General features: G+C 60.1%; 1 protein-coding gene across 1 annotated transcript in view; it reads left to right on the plus strand.

The window, feature by feature from the left end:
- The first annotated feature begins 5,865 nt into the window (after positions 1-5,865).
- ARHGAP8 (Rho GTPase activating protein 8) overlaps positions 5,866-20,554 on the plus strand; it is a 38,168-nt gene continuing 23,479 nt past the window's right edge. Inside the window, 3 exon segments of the mRNA XM_077757895.1 lie at positions 5,866-5,905; positions 8,116-8,256; positions 17,491-17,578. Coding sequence (XP_077614021.1) covers positions 5,869-5,905; positions 8,116-8,256; positions 17,491-17,578 — 266 coding nt within the window. The 5' untranslated portion in view covers positions 5,866-5,868.

Genomic DNA, 20,554 nt, shown 5'->3' on the forward strand with positions numbered 1-20,554 from the left:
GTCAGAGAATCAGGGAAGCAGTGTTGGAATAACATCCTTGTCGTTCGAAGAAAACCACACAGGGGCAGAAAGAACTTACAAGGCTCAGGGAATAGTCTGTGTCAAGGCCCTGGGGTAGGTGGGAGCAGCATGGGGGTGGGTAGAGCCCTGGATGCACAGGGTTGCTGTGGCTGTAGCTGCGGGAGGAGAGGAGGGGGAGGCCCAGGGTGGGGGGTGAGGGCGGAGCCCAAGGTGGTATTAAACCCCAGGTGGTGGGGCCTTCTCTTTGCCCCTTTTCTTGTTAGAAAGTCAGGGATAGAAATGCCTTTCCTTCATTCAGCGTCCCTTCCTTGCAAGGCTCCAGGTGCCCAGAGCAAAGTCCCATTAAACATTAATTTTCAAAAAAGGGAGAAAACCGTGCGTGACCTGCAGATGTAACAATGAACGCAGTTAGATTGTATTTAACTCTGGAGGGAACCTGGCAGATGTCACTGGTTGAAAGGATCTGAAGCCCAGGGGCCCTTATAGATCGGGAATATCGACATGAACATGGAGGCAGTTTGGGGCAATTGAAGGGGAGAGGGCGAGGGAAGGGAGGGAAGGCCACCCTGCGTCCCCCAGGCAGGATGGAATTTGCACGTCTGTAGGTGAGAAGCTGTCACCCGTTTGGAGTTACAAAGTAGCTCCCGGAGGCGGAGCCCATGACCCCGAAGGCTGTTCTCTGTTCTAGACCAGGTAGGGTTTCCATCGGGGCACAGGTTTGCCCCCGCCGGCACCCGTGAGGGCGGGTAGCAAGTGCGAGGTCTCCTCTTGTAACCTGGGATTCAAGACGCTTGATGGGGGCGCGGGGGGCGGGTCCACTGCAGAGCCCAGCCTAGGAGTCACAGCTGCAGCCTGGCCACACAGCCACACCTTGAACTTCCTGGAAGCAGCAATGAGACTGAATTAACTGCGGTTGGGGCGGGGCGGTGGAAAGTGCCCACGGTTACTTTCCTGTTTGCATTTAAAAAGTCTGACATTTCCCGCCTTATTGGAGTCCTGGTTCTAGGCGGGAATCAGGAGACCTGGTTTTCAGATCAGCTCTCCCCGACTTGCTGTGTGACTGTGGGCAAGTCCCTTCCCCTCTCTGGGCCTCGGTTTTCCTGCTGTAACACAGTATGTTCACTGGGGTCCTTCCTTGTGACACTGTTTCGTGATTCTTTAAAGTTTATTTTTTTAAGTTTTTTTTTTGAGAGAGAGAGCGAGCGCGCGCGTGGTCCAGGGAGAGGGACACACAGAATTCGAAGCAGGCTCCAGGCTCTGAGCTGTCAGCACAGAGCCCGACGCGGGGCTCGAACCCATGAACTGTGAGATCATGACCTGAGCTGAAGTCAGACGCTTAACCGGCTGAGCCACCCAGGCAACCCCCTATGTTGTAGTTTTTTTTTTTTAATGTTTATTTTATGTCTGAGGGGGAGAGAGAGAGAGGGAGGGAGACCTAGAATCTAAAGCAGAATCCAAGCTCTGAGCTGTCAGCACAGAGCCTGACGCGGGGCTCCAACTCATGGATGTGAGATCATGACCTGAGCAGAAGTCAGACGCCCAATAGACTGAGCCACCCAGGTGCTCCTCATGTTGTGGTTTTGAGGCTGAAGTCATTCTCTGAAAAAAACCTCTGTTTGCCCTTAAGGTCTTCAGCTGATTAGATGAGGCCCACCCCTGTTAGGGTGCATTGTCTGTTTTATGCGTAGTCAACGGATTGTAAATGCTAGTGACATCTGCAGATACCTCCACGGCAACATCTGGGCTGTTGTTTGACCGACAACTGGGCACCATTGACCAGACAAGTTGACACATAAAATCAACCATCACAAAGCCAACGAGACCAGACTCACCCCGGTGCCAGAGCCCTCTGCTCCCCCTGGGTGCCCAGCCAGCCAGCCGCCACCATTTGGGCTCCTAGACCACCTTCCCGAGGAACAGATGGGCTCTCTTCCCCTGCCCTGGCCGCACTCCCGTCCTGTGTGGGCTGGGGTCCCCCTGCCCGCACGCAGTGGAGGGGTGTGGCGGGGCGGGCGGGGGCGGGCCCTGGGGTGGTGGGGAGNGCGCAGACCTCAGAACAAATACCTGCCTGTGCTTCTCGAGACAGGCCGTCAGGGTAAAGGTGTTAAGCCTGTAAAGGAAAAAAGGAGTCAGCATTACTCTGCTTGCTAAAAGCAGACTCTGGAGGAAACACAAAACCTTCTTACTTTTGGGGGGGGGGCCTTGAACTCCCAATCTGCCCAGGTGTGCTGCTCCGCCCAGGTGTGCAGCTCCGCCCAGGTGTGGTGCTCCCCCCCAGGTGTGCTGCTCCCCCCAGGTGTGCTGCTCCGCCCAGGTGTGCTGCTCTCCCCCAGGTGTGCTGCTCCCCCCAGGTGTGCTGCTCCCCCCCAGGTGTGGTGCTCCGCCCAGGTGTGCTGCTCAGAGGAAGGCCTCTCCCCAGGGGCAGCAGAGAAGAGGCCTGGGTCCACTCTGGCCGACCCCCCAGGTGGTCAGTGCCTCCTGCGAGGCTTTGAAGTGCGAATATTCCAGATGAATTCTCCTCCCCTGGGTCGGGTGGGTCCCTTGAGGAACCCCCAGGAGGTTTGCTTTCAGGCTGTCTGTCCGGCCTGTGGCAGGCTTATCATTCCGGGCCAGCCCACGGGAGGGGCCTGTGGGACTCTGGAAGCTCTGGGCATGGGGACAGGTGGCCCCCTTCCCTCATCAGACACCAGGGAGCCCCTCTCGCTGTCGTAAGGGACAAGCGGAATGACAGGGTGGCGGTGAGCCCGCCTACCAGACTGGGATTCTCCCCCCTCCCCCACCCCAGGCAGCAGCAGCCCTGGCACCCCCGCGCCAGCCGCCAGCGTCGTTGGGTGGCCCGGGGACACATGACTAACTGGGGGAGAGTCCTCGGCTCACCTGGCTTCCTGGGGGGGCTCCTTCCAGACCAGCCGCCATGGCCGCATCCGGAGCTGAGGGTGCAGGTGATTGGGTTTCTTTTCTCTCTTTCCCTGCAGGCAGGGGTGGGGGAGGGAGCTCTCAGCGAGGCCTGGCCTCACCCTCTGCCACCGACCTCTCAGGTCCCCTGCCAGCAGCCTCCGGCTTGGGGAGGGCCCGGCGTCCCCGAGGCACACACAGCGGGCCGTGGGTCCAGGTCGGGCCGTGCGGGGGCCGTTGTCTGGTGCTCTGCCAGGGAGCAAACCCGGTCCCCGCGTGCGCCCCGGCCCCGACTGTCACCCTGTCTGCCTTCCAGGGTGGCCGGCACGTCAAGTCACTGGTATGAGACGTAGGCCTTGAGGGACTGGCCTGGAATTGTCTGCCCTGGCGAGGGCGAGGGGGGGTGGCATCACGGGGAGGGGTTCCCTGGAGGTGACATCCAGCTCGGCCCAGCCAGGATGCCCGTGCCTGCGAGCACGTGACCCCGGGGCCTCCCCGTCCCCTTTCCTGAGGCCTCTCTCCAGGCGCCTCTGCCCCCTCCCTCCCTCCCCCTGCCCTGGGCCCCTCCGCGTGTCCAGCCAGGGTCTCCCACCAACAGGCCTCAGCAGCAGGGCAGTGAGGGGCCGGGGCAGAGAGGGCAAAACCCTTGGCGAGGCCTCGTAGCCGTCCGAGGGGNGCAGGAAGCCTAGGCGAATGTGCGCAGGGGGGAAGCGGTGGAGAGGTGGTGGGGAGCCCGGAGTAAGTGGGGCGTCCCGGGACTGACCTGGGCCGCGCGTGCACCTCCGTGGCCTCAGTTTTGTTCTCTGGTAAATGGGGACAGTGGCCTTTCTCAGGGTGAGGGGGCCAGGCAAGGGCTGCATTCCTGCCTCCCTAATTCCATCTACAGTTGTTTTTAAAAAATGGTTATTTATTTATTATGAGAGAGAGAGAGAAAGAGAGGGGCAGGGAGAGGGAGAATCCCAAGCAGGTTCTGCAGGCTCAGCGTAGAGTTAATGAGGGGCTCCGTCCCACGACCGTGGGGTCATGACCTGAGCCAAAGTCAAGAGCCGGACACTCAACCGACCGAGGCCCCCAGGCGCCCCTGCAGCTGTGAGTTATCACAGTTGTTCAGCGTGCAGACACTTGTGAGAAGAGAGCACACGTGTGCACGATTCAGAACCTGGTGCCGTTCACTACGGAGGCTCTGTCTCTCAGCTGAACTACGGGGAAGTACGTGGGTACGTGGTGGACCTGCGCCCCCCACCCCTGGCTCTTTAGGTCCTAACGATGCCGACCTGGGTCCTCTGCCGCCACGTCCCGCCTGATGACATGAGCTGTTCAGACCCTGTTCACGTTCCCCCCTTTGCCCCGGGACCGTTTCCCGTGCTGGCTCATAAACCACGATCCCATCAGGGTTTGTCTCGTTAGGTCCTTCCAGAAGTTTCCACGGGGCTCCTGCCTCTCCCCTGCTCGCTCGCTCCCTCACTCATTTGTTTTTTTGTTTTTGTTTTTAATGTTTATTCATTTTTGAGAGAGAGAGAACAAGCATGAGCAGGGGAGGGTCAGAGACAGAGGAAGACACAGAATCCGAAGCAGCTCCAGGCTCCGAGCTGTCAGCACAGAGCCCGACGCGGGGCTCGAACTCATGGACCGTGAGATCATGACCCGAGCCGGAATCAGATGCTTAACCGACTGAGCCCCCCGGGTGCCCCCTTTTTATTTTAGTAACAACTTATGAAGAGGCCAGGCCAGTTGCCCCGTACAGTGTCTCTTTCTAGAGTTCTCTGATTTTTGCCCCTCACGGCGTCCTTTCCCGTGTTCTTCGATTCCAGGGGCGCATTCCCCTGGAGCAGCAGTGCCGGGGGCTCCCTTAGGCCCCCGGGAGACCTTCGGGGACGCGGTCTTCCTAAGGGGTGGCCTCCGTATGGCTGTGCACGGGAGGCACCATGTCACGTTGTGTCCTTGCTGCTGAGCTCGCCGGCTTGACTGAGGTGCTGGCCACCGGGGGCTCTGCCGGGAGCAGGCCACTTTCCCGTCCCCTAGTCGATTGGAGGACATTTCTTTGCCTCAGAAGGAACCCATCCTGATTGGCTGCTACCTGCCTAGTCCCCCACCTCCCCCAGCCCCTGGCAGCCACCGCCCACTTTCTGTCTATGGAGTGGCCGGTTCTGGACATTTCAAATAAATGCAATCCTCTCTTGTGCTTGACTTCTTTCACCAGACACCGTGCTTTCAAGGTTCATGCACACGGTAACACGGGTCAGTACTGCGGTCGTCTTCGTGGATGAATCATATTCCGTCATTTGGGCACTAACAGGGATTTTTGTCAAGATTTGCGCAGGTGTCGATCCATTATCCTGGGCACAGAGTAACCACGTGTGCTAACTCCTAGCCGGTATAGCCACGAGAAGTTCCAACTGGTTGTTGCTGGCCTCAGTTTCCCCCTCTGGGAATGGGCGCAGGGCTGAGCCTGCATCTCTCTGGGCAGAGATGATGATGGGGGCCTTGGAATGGTTTGGCCCTGAAAGGGCTGTTTGCACTCTGAGCGTGTCCTGCCCCCCTGCCCCCCTGCCCTGCTCTCCCGGGCCGCGGGCCGCTTGGGGACAGGGAGCTCCATCCGGGGGCTTCAGTCCCCAGGAAGAGGCCCACGCATGGGGTCGGCACCCCCTGCTGGGGCTCAAGCTCCCTCGACTGCGGGAGATGTTTGGGGAGGTGGGCCTGCCCCGTGTGGAGGGTGGGCCGGGCAGAGGGTCTTGGGGGATCAGAAGCGGGGGCTTTTCTGAGTTCAGGAGAGAAGAGCAAACCAGGCCCTTCCTTGCCCGAAGGGCGTTTCCTTCATTCCTTGAACCCTGTGTGCACGTGTGTTCAATGTCCCCGGGTTCCGTGTGCTTCTCCCTCAGGGTGTCGGAAGGACCCCACGCCCAGAGGCGGCATCGGGGCCGCGTGCCCGGGCCACGCGACGAGCAGCGGATCATGTCGCGGCTGGACCTGGAGGAGCTGGCCGAAACAGGTGAAGGCGTGCTTTCCCTCCAGCCTCGTCCGCGGGAAGTAGCCTTGCTCTAAATAGAGAGTAAATACACACATGTGGCTCGGAAAGTCTGGCCCTATAAGAACGGCTTGGTGAGCTCCTTCTTCCTCACCTGGGGCCTTACCCCTGCCCCGCCCCAGTCTGCCCCAGGTAGCGACTTTTTAATCTTTCCGGGGTTCTGTGCAGAGTCAAGTGAATGCCTGTGGGGGATGGAGCCACCGACCTGGGTGGTTATGAGGCTCCAGTGGGATAATATCCTCATTCACGCGCAGGGCTATGCACTAAGGTGCCCGAGACCAGATCCCCATCTTACAGACAGGCAAACTGAGGCTCAGAGTGACTGGAGAACACAACAAGGGCACCCCATGACGGGGCCCAAGCTGGGGGGAGAGCGTCTTCACGGACCCCTTGGCGGTTTGGTTACCATCACGTGTGCACGCGTGTCCGCGAGGGGCCGGGCTACTCCGTCCGTTTCCCGCTAGTGCACGTTGCTCCTCGAAGTTTGCGATGACCTGGCCCGTGGCCCCGAAAGAAGTGAATTTCCGTTCCCCCGTCGCGTCGCACCCCGATGCTGCCTGATCCCGGCTCCCGAGACCCGGTGCCGCCGCCTTCCGGGTTGCCCTCCCTGCTGCCCTAAGGCGTGTTTCTCGCTCGGGGCCGTGTGGCTGCGGGACAGCGACGCCCCTCAGCGGGATGCTAGCGGTGCGGGCAGGGCGTCCTTGCTCCTCCGCCCGCTGCCGTCCTTAAGATGGCCCAGTTTGTTCCGCCGCCTCGTGTTTCCTTATGGCGGGGCCCCCGTGTGCCCGGCCGGTTTTTTTTTTTATTGGGGTGCAATCAACACAACATAAAACTAGCCATCGTAGAGTATTTACCTCATTCGTCACGAGGTGTAGTGTCAGAACATTTGCATCGCCCCGGAAGGAAGCCCGCACCCCATGAGGCAGCCACTCCGTCCCTCAGCCCCTGGACGTTTGCATCACCCCAGACGGAAACCCGCACCCCATGAAGCAGCCACTCCGTCCCTCAGCCCCTGGGAAGCATCAGTCTGCTTCCTGACTCCCTGGACTTCCCCGTCCTGGGCACTTTGTACAGTGGAATCGCGCATTCTACGGCCCGGCTTCGTTAACTTCGCGTGGTATTTTCAGGTCTGCCTGTGTCGTGGCCGTGTCAGTACCGCGCTCCTCGCGTGGCTGAATGGTGCGCCCCTGCCCAGGCAGCCCGCATCTCGTCCGCTCCTCCACGGACGGACGTGTGGCCGGTGCCACTCTGCGGCTGTGGTGACCAGTGCTGCCGGGAACGCGGCGTGCGCTTGTACCCGTTAGAATTCCTGTTTCAGTTCTGCGGGGCGCACTCTGCTCGTGGACTCGCTTCCGCCTGGCGCCCGGCTTGTCCGTCAGCCGCAGCAGCCGTCTTCCTGTCTGTGTCTCCTCTCTCAGCAGGACCCAGGCGTGGGACTTAGGGCCCGCCCTGATCCAGTGTGACCTCGTCGGAACTAATGTCATCTCTAAAGGCACCATTTCCAAATAAGGTCGTGCTGTGAGCCTCAGGCAGACGTGAGCCCCGAGGGAGCGCGATGGCACCCCGTGCATCTGGGGACCACGGTCTGCTCTGACCGGAAATGTGAAGGCCCCATTCTTTTTCCAGTCGGAGACGGCTCTGTCCTGATGCGTCTCGTATGACGGAACCTCACCTACTAAAATTAAACCGGAAGATGGTGCTTTTATCCCCTTCACAGCACAGTGACCCGCCTCTGCCCGCGACCCAGCCACGGTTTCCTGCCGGCTGCCAGTGTCCGCATCTTCCAGGAGGGCCTGGGTTGGAATCTGGAGCTGGGAAGTCAAGTTCAAATCCACACACCACTGCCAGTGAGCAGTGTGACCTTTTCGGCCGTCTCTGAGCCTCAGTTTCCACTCCTGTCAGTGTGGAGGACAGTATCAGCCCTCAGGCCTCATTTTATCCCTCCATGGTTCTGCACACTGTGTAGCTGCATAGTGGGTGCACGGGAGGGGTGGGCGCATAGTGGGTGCACGGGAGAGGTGGGCGCATAGTGGGTGCACAGCAGAGATGGGTGCACGGTGGGTGCATGGCTGAGGGATGGTGCCCATCCTATAAAGAGACCTCGGGAGGCTCCCTTGTTGCCCGTCTTTCTCAAGAGGACGGCTGACTTCTGCAATCCTCGTTGTCTGCCGCAGAGCTGCAGAGAGATGAAGAGGCAGCCGCCCTGAGCGTAACGAGAAGACCCCCGGCGGTGCCCGCGGCTGGCCAGGACCCTGCGCTGAGCGTGAATCACCCCTTCTACGATGTGGCCAGACACGGTATCCTGCCCGTGGCGGGTGGGTTGCAGCTGGGTGGTCCCAGGAACGGCGACAGGTGCGTGGGCCCCGTGGAGGGGGGGGTTCATCGGGCCGCCTCCCTCCAGCTGGCTGTGGCTGCAGGATGAAAAGCACAGTAGGAGCAGAGGTACCCACTGGTGTTTTGAAGAAGTGGATGATGTATGTGTCCCTGTCTGATGTGTGTCAGGGCAGCCACTGCCCGGGTGCCCGGGCAGCCACCAGGCGGCGCGTCCTGCCCATCTTGACAGAGCAGAGGCCGAGAGGAGATGGGCTGCTCTATTAACCAAGGACGGAAGGAGCAAACACCTGTCCAGACGGAGAAGAGCGCCGTCCCACGGGCAGCGGCGGGGGGGGCCGGGGGCTGCAGGGCCTCACTTGGCTCAGGTGTCAGGGGTCAGGTCAGGGCCCTGGCGTGTCTCACGTGGGCAGCGTGGTGGCCGAGGACGGGCAGGATGTGTGGAGGTGTGTAAGGGGAGGTTTATCGCAGGGACTGGCTCTCATGCCACCGTGGAGGCCGAGAAGTCCCGGCACGTGCCGTGGGGGAGCCGGCGTAGGCCCCTAGCCCAGCTCTGCTCTGGGATCCGGGTCCGCCGGTGCCTCGTCCGCGGGCTGAGAGCGTGGATTTCCCAGCTCCAGCGGAGGGTGGTTTCGCGGTGCCCCTTTGTTCTGCCGGGCCCGCCTGCGTGGGGAAGGGCGCTCTCCCTCACTCCATTCAGATGCTGCGAACACGCACGCGCACCGAGATGTCCCGTCCTGCCCGCCATCCGGGCCTCGCTCAGCCCAGCGAGGTGACATGGAGTCAGCCGTCCTGGGCACGGACCTGACGCCTCACGCCTGCGCTGAGACCCGTAAACGTTAGCTCCTGTCCCCACTGGGCTGGTCTTGTCAAGTGGTGATCAGAGGGCTGGTTCCCAGCAGCTGGCGGCCCCAGAGCCGCGGACGGGACGCACTTGAGCGCACGCTCCGCCAGAGGGACTGGGTGGTGGGGATTGGGCAGGGGGTCACATCTGATGGCCCAGCTGTTCATTCCGGAGAACCTTTAAGGCTTGGGGAGTGGCGGCTCAGTCGGTGAAGCGTCCGACTTCGGCTCAGGTCATGATCTTACAGTTCGTGGGTTTGAGCCCTGCGTCGGGCTCTGTGCTGACAGCTCAGAGCCTGGAGCCTGTTTCAGATTCTGTGTCTCCCTCTCTCTCTGACCCTCCCCTGCTCACGCTGTTTCTCTCTCTCAGAAATAAATAAAATGTTAAAAATTTTTTTAAAAAAATGAATAAACAATTATTTTTAAAATTTTCTCTTTTAGGGTTCTAGTATGGTCAACTTCTGTAGAAATCACCCAGTCTTCTTCCTTTGTACAGCTCCTTGCGAGCCTTTGTGATTTTAAGAGTATCCACGGGTTCTGAGAACGAACGTGTGGGAGGCCGTGGCCTTGCCCGTGAGCGGTGGGGGTGGACGTGCACCCCAGCGTTGGGCAGCGTGTCCTGTGTGTCCCACTCAGGTCCCGGGGATCACCAGGGTCCAGGTCTTCTGAGTCCTCACTGGCTTCTCTGTCACTTCTCTCCGTTGTTGACTGAGGGGTGTCCAGAGCGCCCACGATCGAAATATGTTAGTTTCTGCCTTTAGTTCCTTTGCTGCTGTTCTGTGGGTCTTAATGCTGTGTTTTAGGGGCAGGCGCACTTAGGATTGTGGGGTCTTCGTGACGGGCTGACCTTGGTGTTACTAAATGCTGGCCTTTACAAATGGCCGGGCGCCCACGTCGATGTCTCCTCGCTGGCGTGTCTGACGTTACTCTCGTCGGGACGCTGCACCAGCTTTCCCCTTAGTGGTGGTCTAGATACGCCTTCTCTGTGCCTTTCCCTTCGACCTGTCCCCGGCTCGCTCGCTCTCTGTCTCTCTTTTTTAAGTTTATTTGAGAGTGAGCGTGTGTGAGTGGGGGAGGGGCAGAGAGAGAAGGAGAGAGAGAATCCCAAGCAGGTTCCACGCTGTCAACACAGAGCCCCACGTGGGGCTTGAACTGACAAACCGTGAGATCGTGACCTGAGATGAAATCTAGAGTTGGCCGCTTAACCGCCTGAGCCCCCAGGCGCCCCAGCCTATCCCAGTCTTTACAAACAAAACGCATTGTGTATGGACCGCTTCCCATTAGATCTTCTTGCACTTTTGTTGAGAGGTGGCTGCATCGTAGCGGGAACTATGTTCTCCCGGCCTTGTGTTTTGTGCTCTGGAGTTGGCGCTTGGTCTTGGCAGCTCTGGGAGCGTGAGGCGGAGGGGTGGGGCTGTGGCTTAGAGCGGTCCTTGGCGCGGTGTGGCTGGCGCCGATGGAGCCGCAGGGGGCCCGACGGGAGCCAGGACAGAGGGCTGAACACGGTGCCATGGTGGTGGCATGGAGCAGAGGGGATGGATTTGAGAGAGGTATTCAATGCCAGGCTGGAGGCTGAGCTGAAAGCTACCTGGGAAGGGCCCCGCACATCCAGTGAGGCTTCCAGGGGTGCAGAAGGAGAGCTGAATCAGAGACGGGGGCCCTGGGAAGTAAGGCGGGGGTCGTTGCTCTTTTTAATTTTTGTTAAGTTTATTTTTGAGAGAGAGAGCGAGCAGGGGAGGAGCAGAGAGAGAGGGAGAGAGAATCCCAAGCAGGTCTGCGCTGTCGGCCCAGAGCCTGATGCAGGGCTCGAATCCACAGACCGTGAGACCGTGACCTGAGCTGAAGTCAAGAGTCAGATGCTCAACTGACTGAGCCCCCCAGGCACCCCTGGGATTGTTGCTCCTTTGCGGGCCTCATCTTCCCCTGCTGGGCAGGGGGGCCTGGGGGCCGGAATGGGGTTCCTTCCTGGAGCGAGGCTGTGGGTGTCCTCTGTTGTGGGTGCTTCAGCTCCATGAAGGGTCTGCGGCAGGATCTTCTAGAGACTTCAGGTTGTCATGGCCAAAGGCTTGAATCCATCCTCAAGCTACGGTATCTTTGGGGGGTGTGGCTGCTTGGGTGGCGGTCCTCGGGCTCCAGAGAGTTCTCTAGTCTTAGAGCAGAGTTCTTGCTCATTGGAACACCAGCTTCTTGAGATATTTAACTGTAGAGAACATCTGATGGCCTCGGGCTGCCCTTAAGAGATGCCCGTCCGACCCGGGGTCCTCAGGAGTAAGGTGGAGGCGGCTGGGGCAGAGCTGGCGTGGCCAGACGTCCCTCCCCGTCAGGGGGCTCCCCTGGTTTTCTTCTCCGGGTATCACTTCCCCTAGAACTCGACATCCACAACCACAGCCAGAAATCAGAGTCTTGTCCAAAGTACCACTGGATGAGCTCTCGATATTTAAGCAGTTGTGGACGTGGCCAAATAGAAGCTTTATAGAATTATAATTCTTTAAGATCACATATTCTAAATAAAACTGATTCAGTATTTTATTCATTTATTTTTTTAACGTTTATTTTTGAGAGAGAGAGAAAGACAGAGGTGAGGGGCACCTGGGTGGCTCAGTCAGTTAAGCATCGGACTTCGGCTCAGGTCATGATCTCAGGATTCGTGGGTTCAAGCCCCACGTCAGGCTCTGTGCTGACAGCTTGGAGCCTGGAGCCTGTTTCAGAGTCTGTGTCTCCCTCTCTCTCTGCCCCTCCTCCACTCGTGCTCTGTATCTCTCTGTCTCAAAAATGAATAAACTACAAAAAAAAAAAAAAAAGGTGAGTGGGAGAGGGGCAGAGAATCGGAAACACAGAATCGGAAGCAGGTCTCAGGCTCCGAGCTGTCAGCACAGAGGCGGACGCGGGGCTTGAACCCACGAACCCTGAGATCATGACCTGAGCCGAAGTTGGACGCTTAACCGACGGAGCCCCCCCAGGTGCCCCTGATTTCAGCATTTTAAAATGTGCTCACCGTCTGGAGCTTAGTGGAGGCTGTGAGCACAGAGGGAGATTCCCTGGGGGAGAGCTGGGTGGGCAGGGGGGAGGTCCAAGCCCGAGGAGCGGAGAGGCTGGAGGCGTGATCCAGAGACACAGAGGAGGTGAGAGGCAGGGGAGAGAAGGAAAGGACAGGTGGATCTGGCTCTGTGGGTGCCGGGTCGCCGCCCTGGACCCGGATCCTCCCCCAGGTTAGGCCCCAGCCAGGCTTCCCTGCAGGATGCGGACGAAACGGGCCTTTGAATGTCCTTTCATGTCTGCAGAGAAGACGAGCAGCCCTAAAACTGAAACCCAAAGAGACAAACTCCCAAATCGCTCCCGGTTAGACTGCCGCTGCCGTCATTATGCATTTTAACCGTCCTTCCCTCGCAGCGGATGACGGATCGGCGGGGGCGCGTTCCAGGCGACGGCTCTGGGAACCGTGTCTTTATGCATAAGCAGGGCCTCTCCCGCCCGGGAGACAGTGAGCAATGTCCCGTTGCACGCGGCGAGGCGAGGAATAGGGCCGTGAATGAAACCGAGGCCGCGGAGAATTTGCATCTTATTGACGGCTTTCATTTCTTTGCACATTATATCATTTTGAAGCCCGTTTTCGATACGCCGGCCCGAGTCACCAGAGAACGACGAAGGGGTATTTACTCACATCGACTGATGTCATTAATGCAGGTGCCACGCTGACTGCTTAGTAAGCAGGACCCCGGACGTGCCGGGGGGATTCATCAGAGGGCTGCCCCACAGGCGTGCACTCAGGTCCTCCCGCCGCCGCCGCCGCGGGGGGCTCAGGGGCCCAGGGCCCCGCGCGGGCTGGGAGGCAGCCGGCTGCCAGCGTGGACCCAGCTCCGATGCTCGCGTGGCCTCCCGGGCCTCAGTTTCCTCTTCTGTAAATGCAGCAGCATGCCTGGAGGCATAGGCGTCAGGCCCGGGGCGCACTGATTGAGCACTTACTGCATGCCAGTGCTCTGCCAAGACTTCATTCGGTTGCTGACTCCATCCTTCCCGCGGAGGCCCTCCCAGCCGCGTTTATTGTGGCCTCCGTACTGCAGAGCAGCAGAGAGGCTGGCGGGGGGGCGNGCTTTTCATTCACGTTTTAAGATGGAAGTTTTCAGAAGCATCGGCCGTGGAGGGAGCGGTTGTAAGGGACCCAGGCCTTTTTCCACTGCTGTTGCCGTGAGAGCTTGTCCAGCCCGATGCGTGCCGTGAGCATCGTTTGTGGCATGCCTGGAACTTAGCGGTGGGAAGAGAAAACGCTGGGGCGCCTGGGTGGCTCAGTCGGTGAAGCGTCTGGCTCTTGATTTCAGCTCAGGTCAGGTTATGATTTCACGGGTTTGTGGGTTCAAGCCCCGCATTGGGCTCCATGCTGACAGTGTGGAGTCGGCTTGGGATTCCCTCCCTCCCTCTCTCTCTCTCTAAATAAACAAACATTAAAAAAGAAAAAGTTAAGGTAGTTGCCTTTTTGGTTTTGAGGAGAGTAGAAGGCCTTTCGTAGCAGCTCGTGCACGTTGAGGGACCTTGGACAGCAAATGCTTATAACGGATGAGGGAGCGAGTCTGTGCTTTATCCACGCAGGGTGCACCCGGAGGGGAAGGACCTGGGCCGGATGGGGGTGCCGGCCTCCCAGCCCCTCGCCGCGTCCGCGCAGATGGTGGACGGCAGGGGCTCACGCTGCGTGCTGGAGCTGAGTCTGCCCTCCTGGGGTGGGGGTGCATCCTTCTGACCCTGACCTGCCCCGTCTCTGCACACCCCTGCGCTCTGGGCCCACCGACCAGAGCCTGACCAGCAAGGGGCCTCTCAGCAGCCGCGGGTCTGGAGCAGGGACAGGCCGTGAGCCCCTCCTGCCCGCCATCGGCCAGCCAGGAACCTGTGGTCAGAGGAGGGCGCTGGTGTCTGAGGGAGACCCCCGTGTCCTGGCCTTGCCCAGACGGTTGGGGCTCCTGGACACCACATCCCTTGGGTTTTCTGGGAGGCTGAGATCACACTTCTTGCCCGGAATTTCCCGCTGCTCACCCTTGGCCCTGGGGTGGCCTTGCTGCGCCCCCGTGTGGCGGGGCATCTGGTCCCCGCGCTGTCCCCCCTCCTCTGTGAGGCCCTGCGCTGCCTGGCACTGAGCTCTGCTTGGCTCCTGTCTCTCGCGGCTGTAGGGTGTGGACAGTCTGCTTCCTGCCTCCTTTCGGCCTCAGCCGTGCCCCACCGCCACCCACTGGGACCCTCAGTGGGTCTTGACTGGGCGGCTTTGGTGGACGGAGCTCGCCCTTCCCTGGGACCCAGCGGCCTGGGCAGCCGTCCTCGTTCCCACGGGCCTCCCGGCCCCACGTCCGTTCCCAGGCCGTCGTCACTCTGCACTGGGCACCTTCCGCCTTGACGGAGCCTCGGCAGTTGTCCACAGCCGTGCCCGGTGCCCCCTCTTGGCCTGCCCACCGGCGGCTGGCACAGACCGGCTCCTCCTGTGTCCCCCCCCCGCCCTCCGTGAACGGCCCAGCAGCCCAGGCCAGCTGTGGGGGCCCCTCCCCAGTCCTGGAGGTCTCTGTCCCCCGCCTCCTCCCATCCTTCACGCAGTCTCTGTGTGGGACGTCCTGCTTGAGGCCACCCTCCACCAGCAGCGGAAGGGCCTTCAGAGTGACCCGTCAGGGTGTCCCTCACTCGCCCTCCTCACCGGCTCCCCGCTGTCGACCGGGTAAAGTCAGACCCTCGCCCTCCTCGTCCCTGTGGCCTTGACCTCTCCTCACCATCGTTCCCCATCACACCTTGTCGCCCGTGGTGGCATGTCTGTGTCAGACCCACGACCGCTTCACCCAGACCCCGTGCTGTCCCTCGGCCGCCCAGGGGGGCCCCAGACGCCTGCTCTGCCCTCAGCAAGGCCTGGTTCCGGCTTCATCTTCTCTTCCTGGAGCTCGGCCCCCGCACCTCTGGCCTGGTGGGTGACGGTCCCTCCATGCCCGCGGGGCACCCCTCCAGCGCAAGTGACCTCCGGGGGGGTACAGGGTTGTGAGGTGCACCAGGTGAAAGAGTGTGTCTGGACTTTGTCCCTGGTTCTTGGGAAGTAGCCGCTACATCCTTGGGCTTTCCCAAGTGATAGGAGGAGCTTTGTGATCCCTGCCAGTGTGTGCCCGTGGGGGGCCCTGGGTCGTGACCCCTGCCGGTGTGTGCCCGCAGGGGGGGCAGGGGGTCTGGGTCGTGACCCCTGCCGGTGTGTGCCCGTGGGGGGCCCGCGGAAGATCCCTGGGTCATGGGTGCCGCGGGGACAGCTCAGGATGGGGCTGCTGTGCCAGAAGCGACCAGCGGGGGTCAGAGGGTCCTGGGGTCGTGCCCTCCAGGCGCTGGAGACCACGTTCAGTCCTCAGGCAGGGACTCAGTCGGCAGCACCTCCGCATTGATTGGTCGAGCTGTGTGTTGACCGAGTCGCAGTTCAGTCACCCATACCCGTGTGATGAAACCCCGGAGCCACCCTGGGCGGTGGTGACATGGTGATGTCCCAGGGTGCACGGGGAGAGGGCACAGAGGCACCAGGACCCTCCCACACGCCGCCCCTGCCTCTCCCCTCCTGGCCGCTCTCGATCGGAATCCTTTATGATAAAATGTAAGTGAGCTAGTGAATTATCGATCACCGGGGGGCAGTGGGGACCTCTGGGTTTGTAGCCAGCTGGTCAGAAGTGGGGTGGCCTGGGGCCCTCCGGGCAGCGTCTCCTGTCTGGAGTGGGCGCCGTCCTGTGAAGGACAGAGCCCCTCACCTGTGAAGCGTGGCCCAAGCCCAGCCACGTGGAGGTCGCTTCAGAGGCAGCCCGGCTGCTGGAGCCCCGTGGCTTCTCAGGGGCCTGTAGGACTGGACGGAGACCCCGCCCCCACGTCACTGCCCTTTGCCCGGGACGGCGTGACCGGGCGGATGTCGTGTCCGGCCTCCCCAGAGCCGAGTGCACCCCAGAGCGAGCTTGCCGACCTGCTCTCCCGTTCGCCATACAATTCAGCACATCCCCAGACTTCCCACGCGGGCTGATTCCGGATGGTGATGCGCGTGTTCTTGACCTCTCACCACGGAAGTCAACGTTCCCTTTCAGCCCTGGGGGGACTCGATTCCTTGTTTCTTCTGTATCTGCACAGACGATTCCCCCCTTGAGAAGCAAGGCCGTCCTTTGCCCTTGGGCCCCACAGGCGAGCACAGACTCAGGTTGGGCATGGGGCCCCGGCCCCTGAGATGGTAGAAGCAGCGTGTGGGAGACACTCTCCTTCCAGGCACAGCCATCGAGGGTTTAGTGTCCAAAGCCCCCATGTGGCGGAGCAGATCACCATGTGGCTTCTGGTGCAGTCTTTGCAAACGGGCTTTCTAAACAAATGGGCAGCGTGAGCAGAATCCCTAAGGCCCCCATGAGGCGAGAAAGTGCTGTGTCTGGAAACCAGAACAGCAGTAGGATTCTGAATATCCGAGTAGCTTCCGGGCTCCTGGGAAGAACCAGACGTGTCCTAAATCACAAGCGGCTGGCCCCAGGTGTGCAGCTTGCGTGTGCGTGTGTGTGCAGGTGTGCGGTCCTGGTTTGTCTGATTCAGAGCTCTCATCCTTTCCCTCATTAGCAACCTCTGAACACAGATGTGAACACTGCTTCACCGTGAAAGTGGGTTTACAGTCGTGTGATTTCTCAGAGGGTCTGTTTTTCTCGGGCTCCAGGATGAGCCTTGTGGTTGATCAGTGACCGAGTATTGGACACGCTTTGGGTGCCAGGACGAGCAGCGAGCCTGGGCTCTGGGGCAGATGGTTAGACAGGCACTGGCCCTTGGGGAGCAGCCCCCCCCAACTGTCCTGTGTGTGGTGAGCACCACTGTGTTAGGACAGTCACAGGGTCACCAGGGCCACGCGGGCAGGGGGGCAGCACTGAGCATTAGGACTCCTGTACCCTGTGAGGTCCTGTCCAGGGGTGACTGTCCTCCAGGCCACCCAGCCTCCTCCCGGGCCCGGAGCCCTGGGGACGCCCCGGGGAACATGTGTGTGTGGGGGGGGTACAGCAGGCAGGGTGGCTTGACACTGGCTTTGAAGCCAGACGCGTCCAGGTTTGAGTCCTGGGCACCCTCAGCCCCGTGTGTGGCTTTGCACGGACGACCTAATCCCGCCAGGCCCGTTTCCCCTTGGCAGACTGGAGAGATTGCTCCCAGCACCGGCTGGTGGTGAACGTGACCTTGGCTTATGTGCACAGAGCTTCGCGTCGTTGATGCTTGTTCGGCAGGTGCTGCCTCTGCCACCTGCAGGCCACTTGGCCTTCTTGGCTCGGGCCGCCTGCTCAGGAGGCTTGTGTTTTGCCTGAATGCCTGTGGGTGCTCCCCGGGGAGGCGGCCTTGGGCGCGGCTGGGGCTCACGCCTGTGGGTGCCCCCGCAGGGGAGGACCGCCTCAGAAGACGAGTCATCACCTTCAGCTGCTGCCAGATGCCCCCGTCCCACGAGCTCAACCACAGGCATCTGCTGGAGTAAGTCCTGTCTGTGCCCACGTCCCTCCACACGCACCCCTGTGTGCGCGTGCCCTCCCGGTGTGCACACACATCCCTGTGCATGCACACACACTGCACACACACAACCTGTGCACGCACACACACTGCACACATACACTGTGCACACACACACTGCGCACACACAGCCCTGCGTGTGCACACATGGTGCACGCACACACACTGCACACACATCCCTGTGCACACATACACATTGTGTACACACATACCCCTGTGCACACACATTACCCACACACACTGCACACACACCTGTGCACTCACACGCACCCCTGTGCACCCACACTCCTGTGTGAGTGCGCACACACACCCTTGTGCACATACATACTGCACACACACACACCCCTGTGCGTGCACACACCTGCCACACACATGTACCTGCCACACACACATACCTTCCATCCACACACACATCCCACACACCGTGCACACACACAGCCTATGCACAAACACACCCTCCACCCACACACAAACACCCATGCACACACATAACTGCCATGCACATAAACTGCATACAAACCTCTTTGCACACATACCTCTTTGTGCACACACATCCCCTGGACAAACATACCCTGTGCACAAACATTTGTCATGTACACACACCTGCTGAGCACTGAGCACACACGCACCCTGTACACACACATATCCTGTGTGCACTCACCTGCCACGCACACCACCCCCCCCCACGCTGAAGTCACACTCTGGGCTAGAATGTGGTGTTCAGGATTTGTTTTCTTGTAAAGACGGAGGTAACCTTGACAGAGAGCAGGTTGGTGTTGCAGGAGGCAGGGTCATTGCCTCCTTAATGGGTACAGCCTTTCTTTTGTGCCTGCATCATTTTGGAACTGGGTAGACGTGGCGATTGCACAGCACTGGGAACGGACTAAATGCCACTCGAGTGTCTGTTTTAAAGTGGTAATGTTAGGAGTTTCACTTTGATCCAAAAACAACCGACCTCTGACAACACCTGCCTGCCGCCCTCAGAAACCTTCACTACCGGAGGGAAGTGGTCAGCATGGCCTCTGTGAACAGTTGTGTGGGTTGTTCACTGCACAAGGGCATTGAAATGGGGGGCTGACATCCAGCTGGTGCTCTTCTCAGCCAGTGCTGGAGGGTGTCTTCCTTGAAGAAGGAGCGTCTTTGCTGACTTACTCAGAGGTGCCTGTGGGCTTCGTGGCCTTGCTAGGAAGAGCCCTACGGCTCAACCTTTTCCGTGTTTCCATGGAAAACCTTGTCTCCGCATACGCCATCCTCCCTCGCCCCGTCCACGCGGTGGCTTTCTTGTGGCCAGATGTGCCCTCCTGTTTTTGAAATGGCTGAAGAAGCCCGTCCGTGTTTCTGAAGCTTGGCTGGTAGTTTAGTTAGTGGCTTCCTGCTGATGTGCGTGACCCAGGTGTCCTGACACCGGAAGGGCTCGGCCTGTTTGTCGGAAGAGCTGGGGAGCGCGTCGGGCCACGGGGGCCGGCTTTCACCAGCTGCGTCCAGCGTGGGTAAGTGAGCTGACCGAGGACGTCCCCTGCTCCCCCCGGAGAGGGAGTCGAGAAACGCAAAAGCGACCGTCCTTACGGAAATGGGGAGTTCCCTGCGGCGCGGTCCTCTGGAATTGGAGATCTCAGGCTGGCTTCTGTCTGTGAGGGTGACAGAAGGGATGGCCTTCGTGATGGTGCCCTGATGGCTTAGTCCAGGGGGCGTGTGAGCCAGTGCGCCGGAAAGCACCCGGGACCTGGCGCTACTTCCACAACAGAGAAACCAAAACCAGGGACATGACGAGATGGCTTCGCATCACGTTTATACATCAGAGACGACTGATGGGAGCATGTGGCTCTCGGGAGGGGGTGGGGGAGGGGCGGGCAGTGTAGGCGAGAGAGTGGACTCCGGAGCCAGGCTGCTCCCTTCACATCCTGGCTCTGCCCTTCCTGGTTCTCCTCTTCCAGCCTCAGTTGACTCTTCTGTAAAATGGGTCTATACTGCCTGCCTCACAGAGTTAAGTGAGTAAATATGTGCAAAGTCCTGTTGTTCAGAGAGTCAGTGCTTTGGGCAGAGTGCACTCAAATGATGCTTTGAAGTCAGATGAGCAGAGGAGAAGCTGACGCCCCTCTGTGTAAGGAAAAGGGCCCACTGGGGTGGCCCGGCAGTGAAAGACTGGCCCCTGAGCCCTTGCAGACAGGCAGAGACCGCTGGGGTTTCCTCCAGGAGCAGATCTGCGGACTCAGTCCCCAGGGGCACCCGGCCCACACCCGCTGGACCCAGGGCTCCGGGCAGGCCGCCTTTGTGCAGTCACAGCAGGAGCCCGTGTGGTCACTGCCACTGTGGCCCGGGATCCGGGCTGAGTTCCGGGATATGCTTCTAGGTGGTACAACTTGGGCAGCCTGGTCTGACCCGCTCGATGTCGGGGGCCCCGGCCAAAGCAACAGTGGAGTTTGGAGGGGTCCTCACTCCTGCAGGTGGCTGGATGAGGCCTTTTCAAGCAGGTCATGCAGCTAGGTGGGAAAGGACCCAGGGCTTGGAAGCAGCCATGGAACTTTCTAGAACTTGTACTGTGGCATGTGGTCAAATGGCAGAAGCAGAGCAGAGTCAGGATCCTGCTCTGTGGTGACAAGAAGACCGGAAGGAAGGAGTTGCCTGCTTCTAGGGGTGCAGCGGAAGGGCCGTGAGTCCGAGGTGGGCGGCTGAGCCGTCCGTCCCGGGGTCGAGTCCCCGCGCGCCCTCCGTCAGCACCCTGTGGCCGCTGTAGCTCCTTCCTGCTCGTTTGTGGCACAAAACAGCACGTTTGTTCTGGCAGAGCCGAAGTCCCGAACGAGGTGTTGACGAGACCGAGGGAGCCCTGTCCGGGGGACGAGCCTCCTTGCCTCTGTTTTCTGATGGCGGCCCGTGGTCCCCGCCCGGGGTGGGGGCATCCCTCTCCGCTCTGCCTGTCTTCTCAGACGCACCCCTTTCCGT

Source organism: Crocuta crocuta, unplaced genomic scaffold, assembly GCF_008692635.1.
Source record: "Crocuta crocuta isolate KB4526 unplaced genomic scaffold, BGI_CrCroc_1.0 scaffold143, whole genome shotgun sequence".
In the NCBI taxonomy this organism is placed as follows: domain Eukaryota; kingdom Metazoa; phylum Chordata; class Mammalia; order Carnivora; family Hyaenidae; genus Crocuta; species Crocuta crocuta.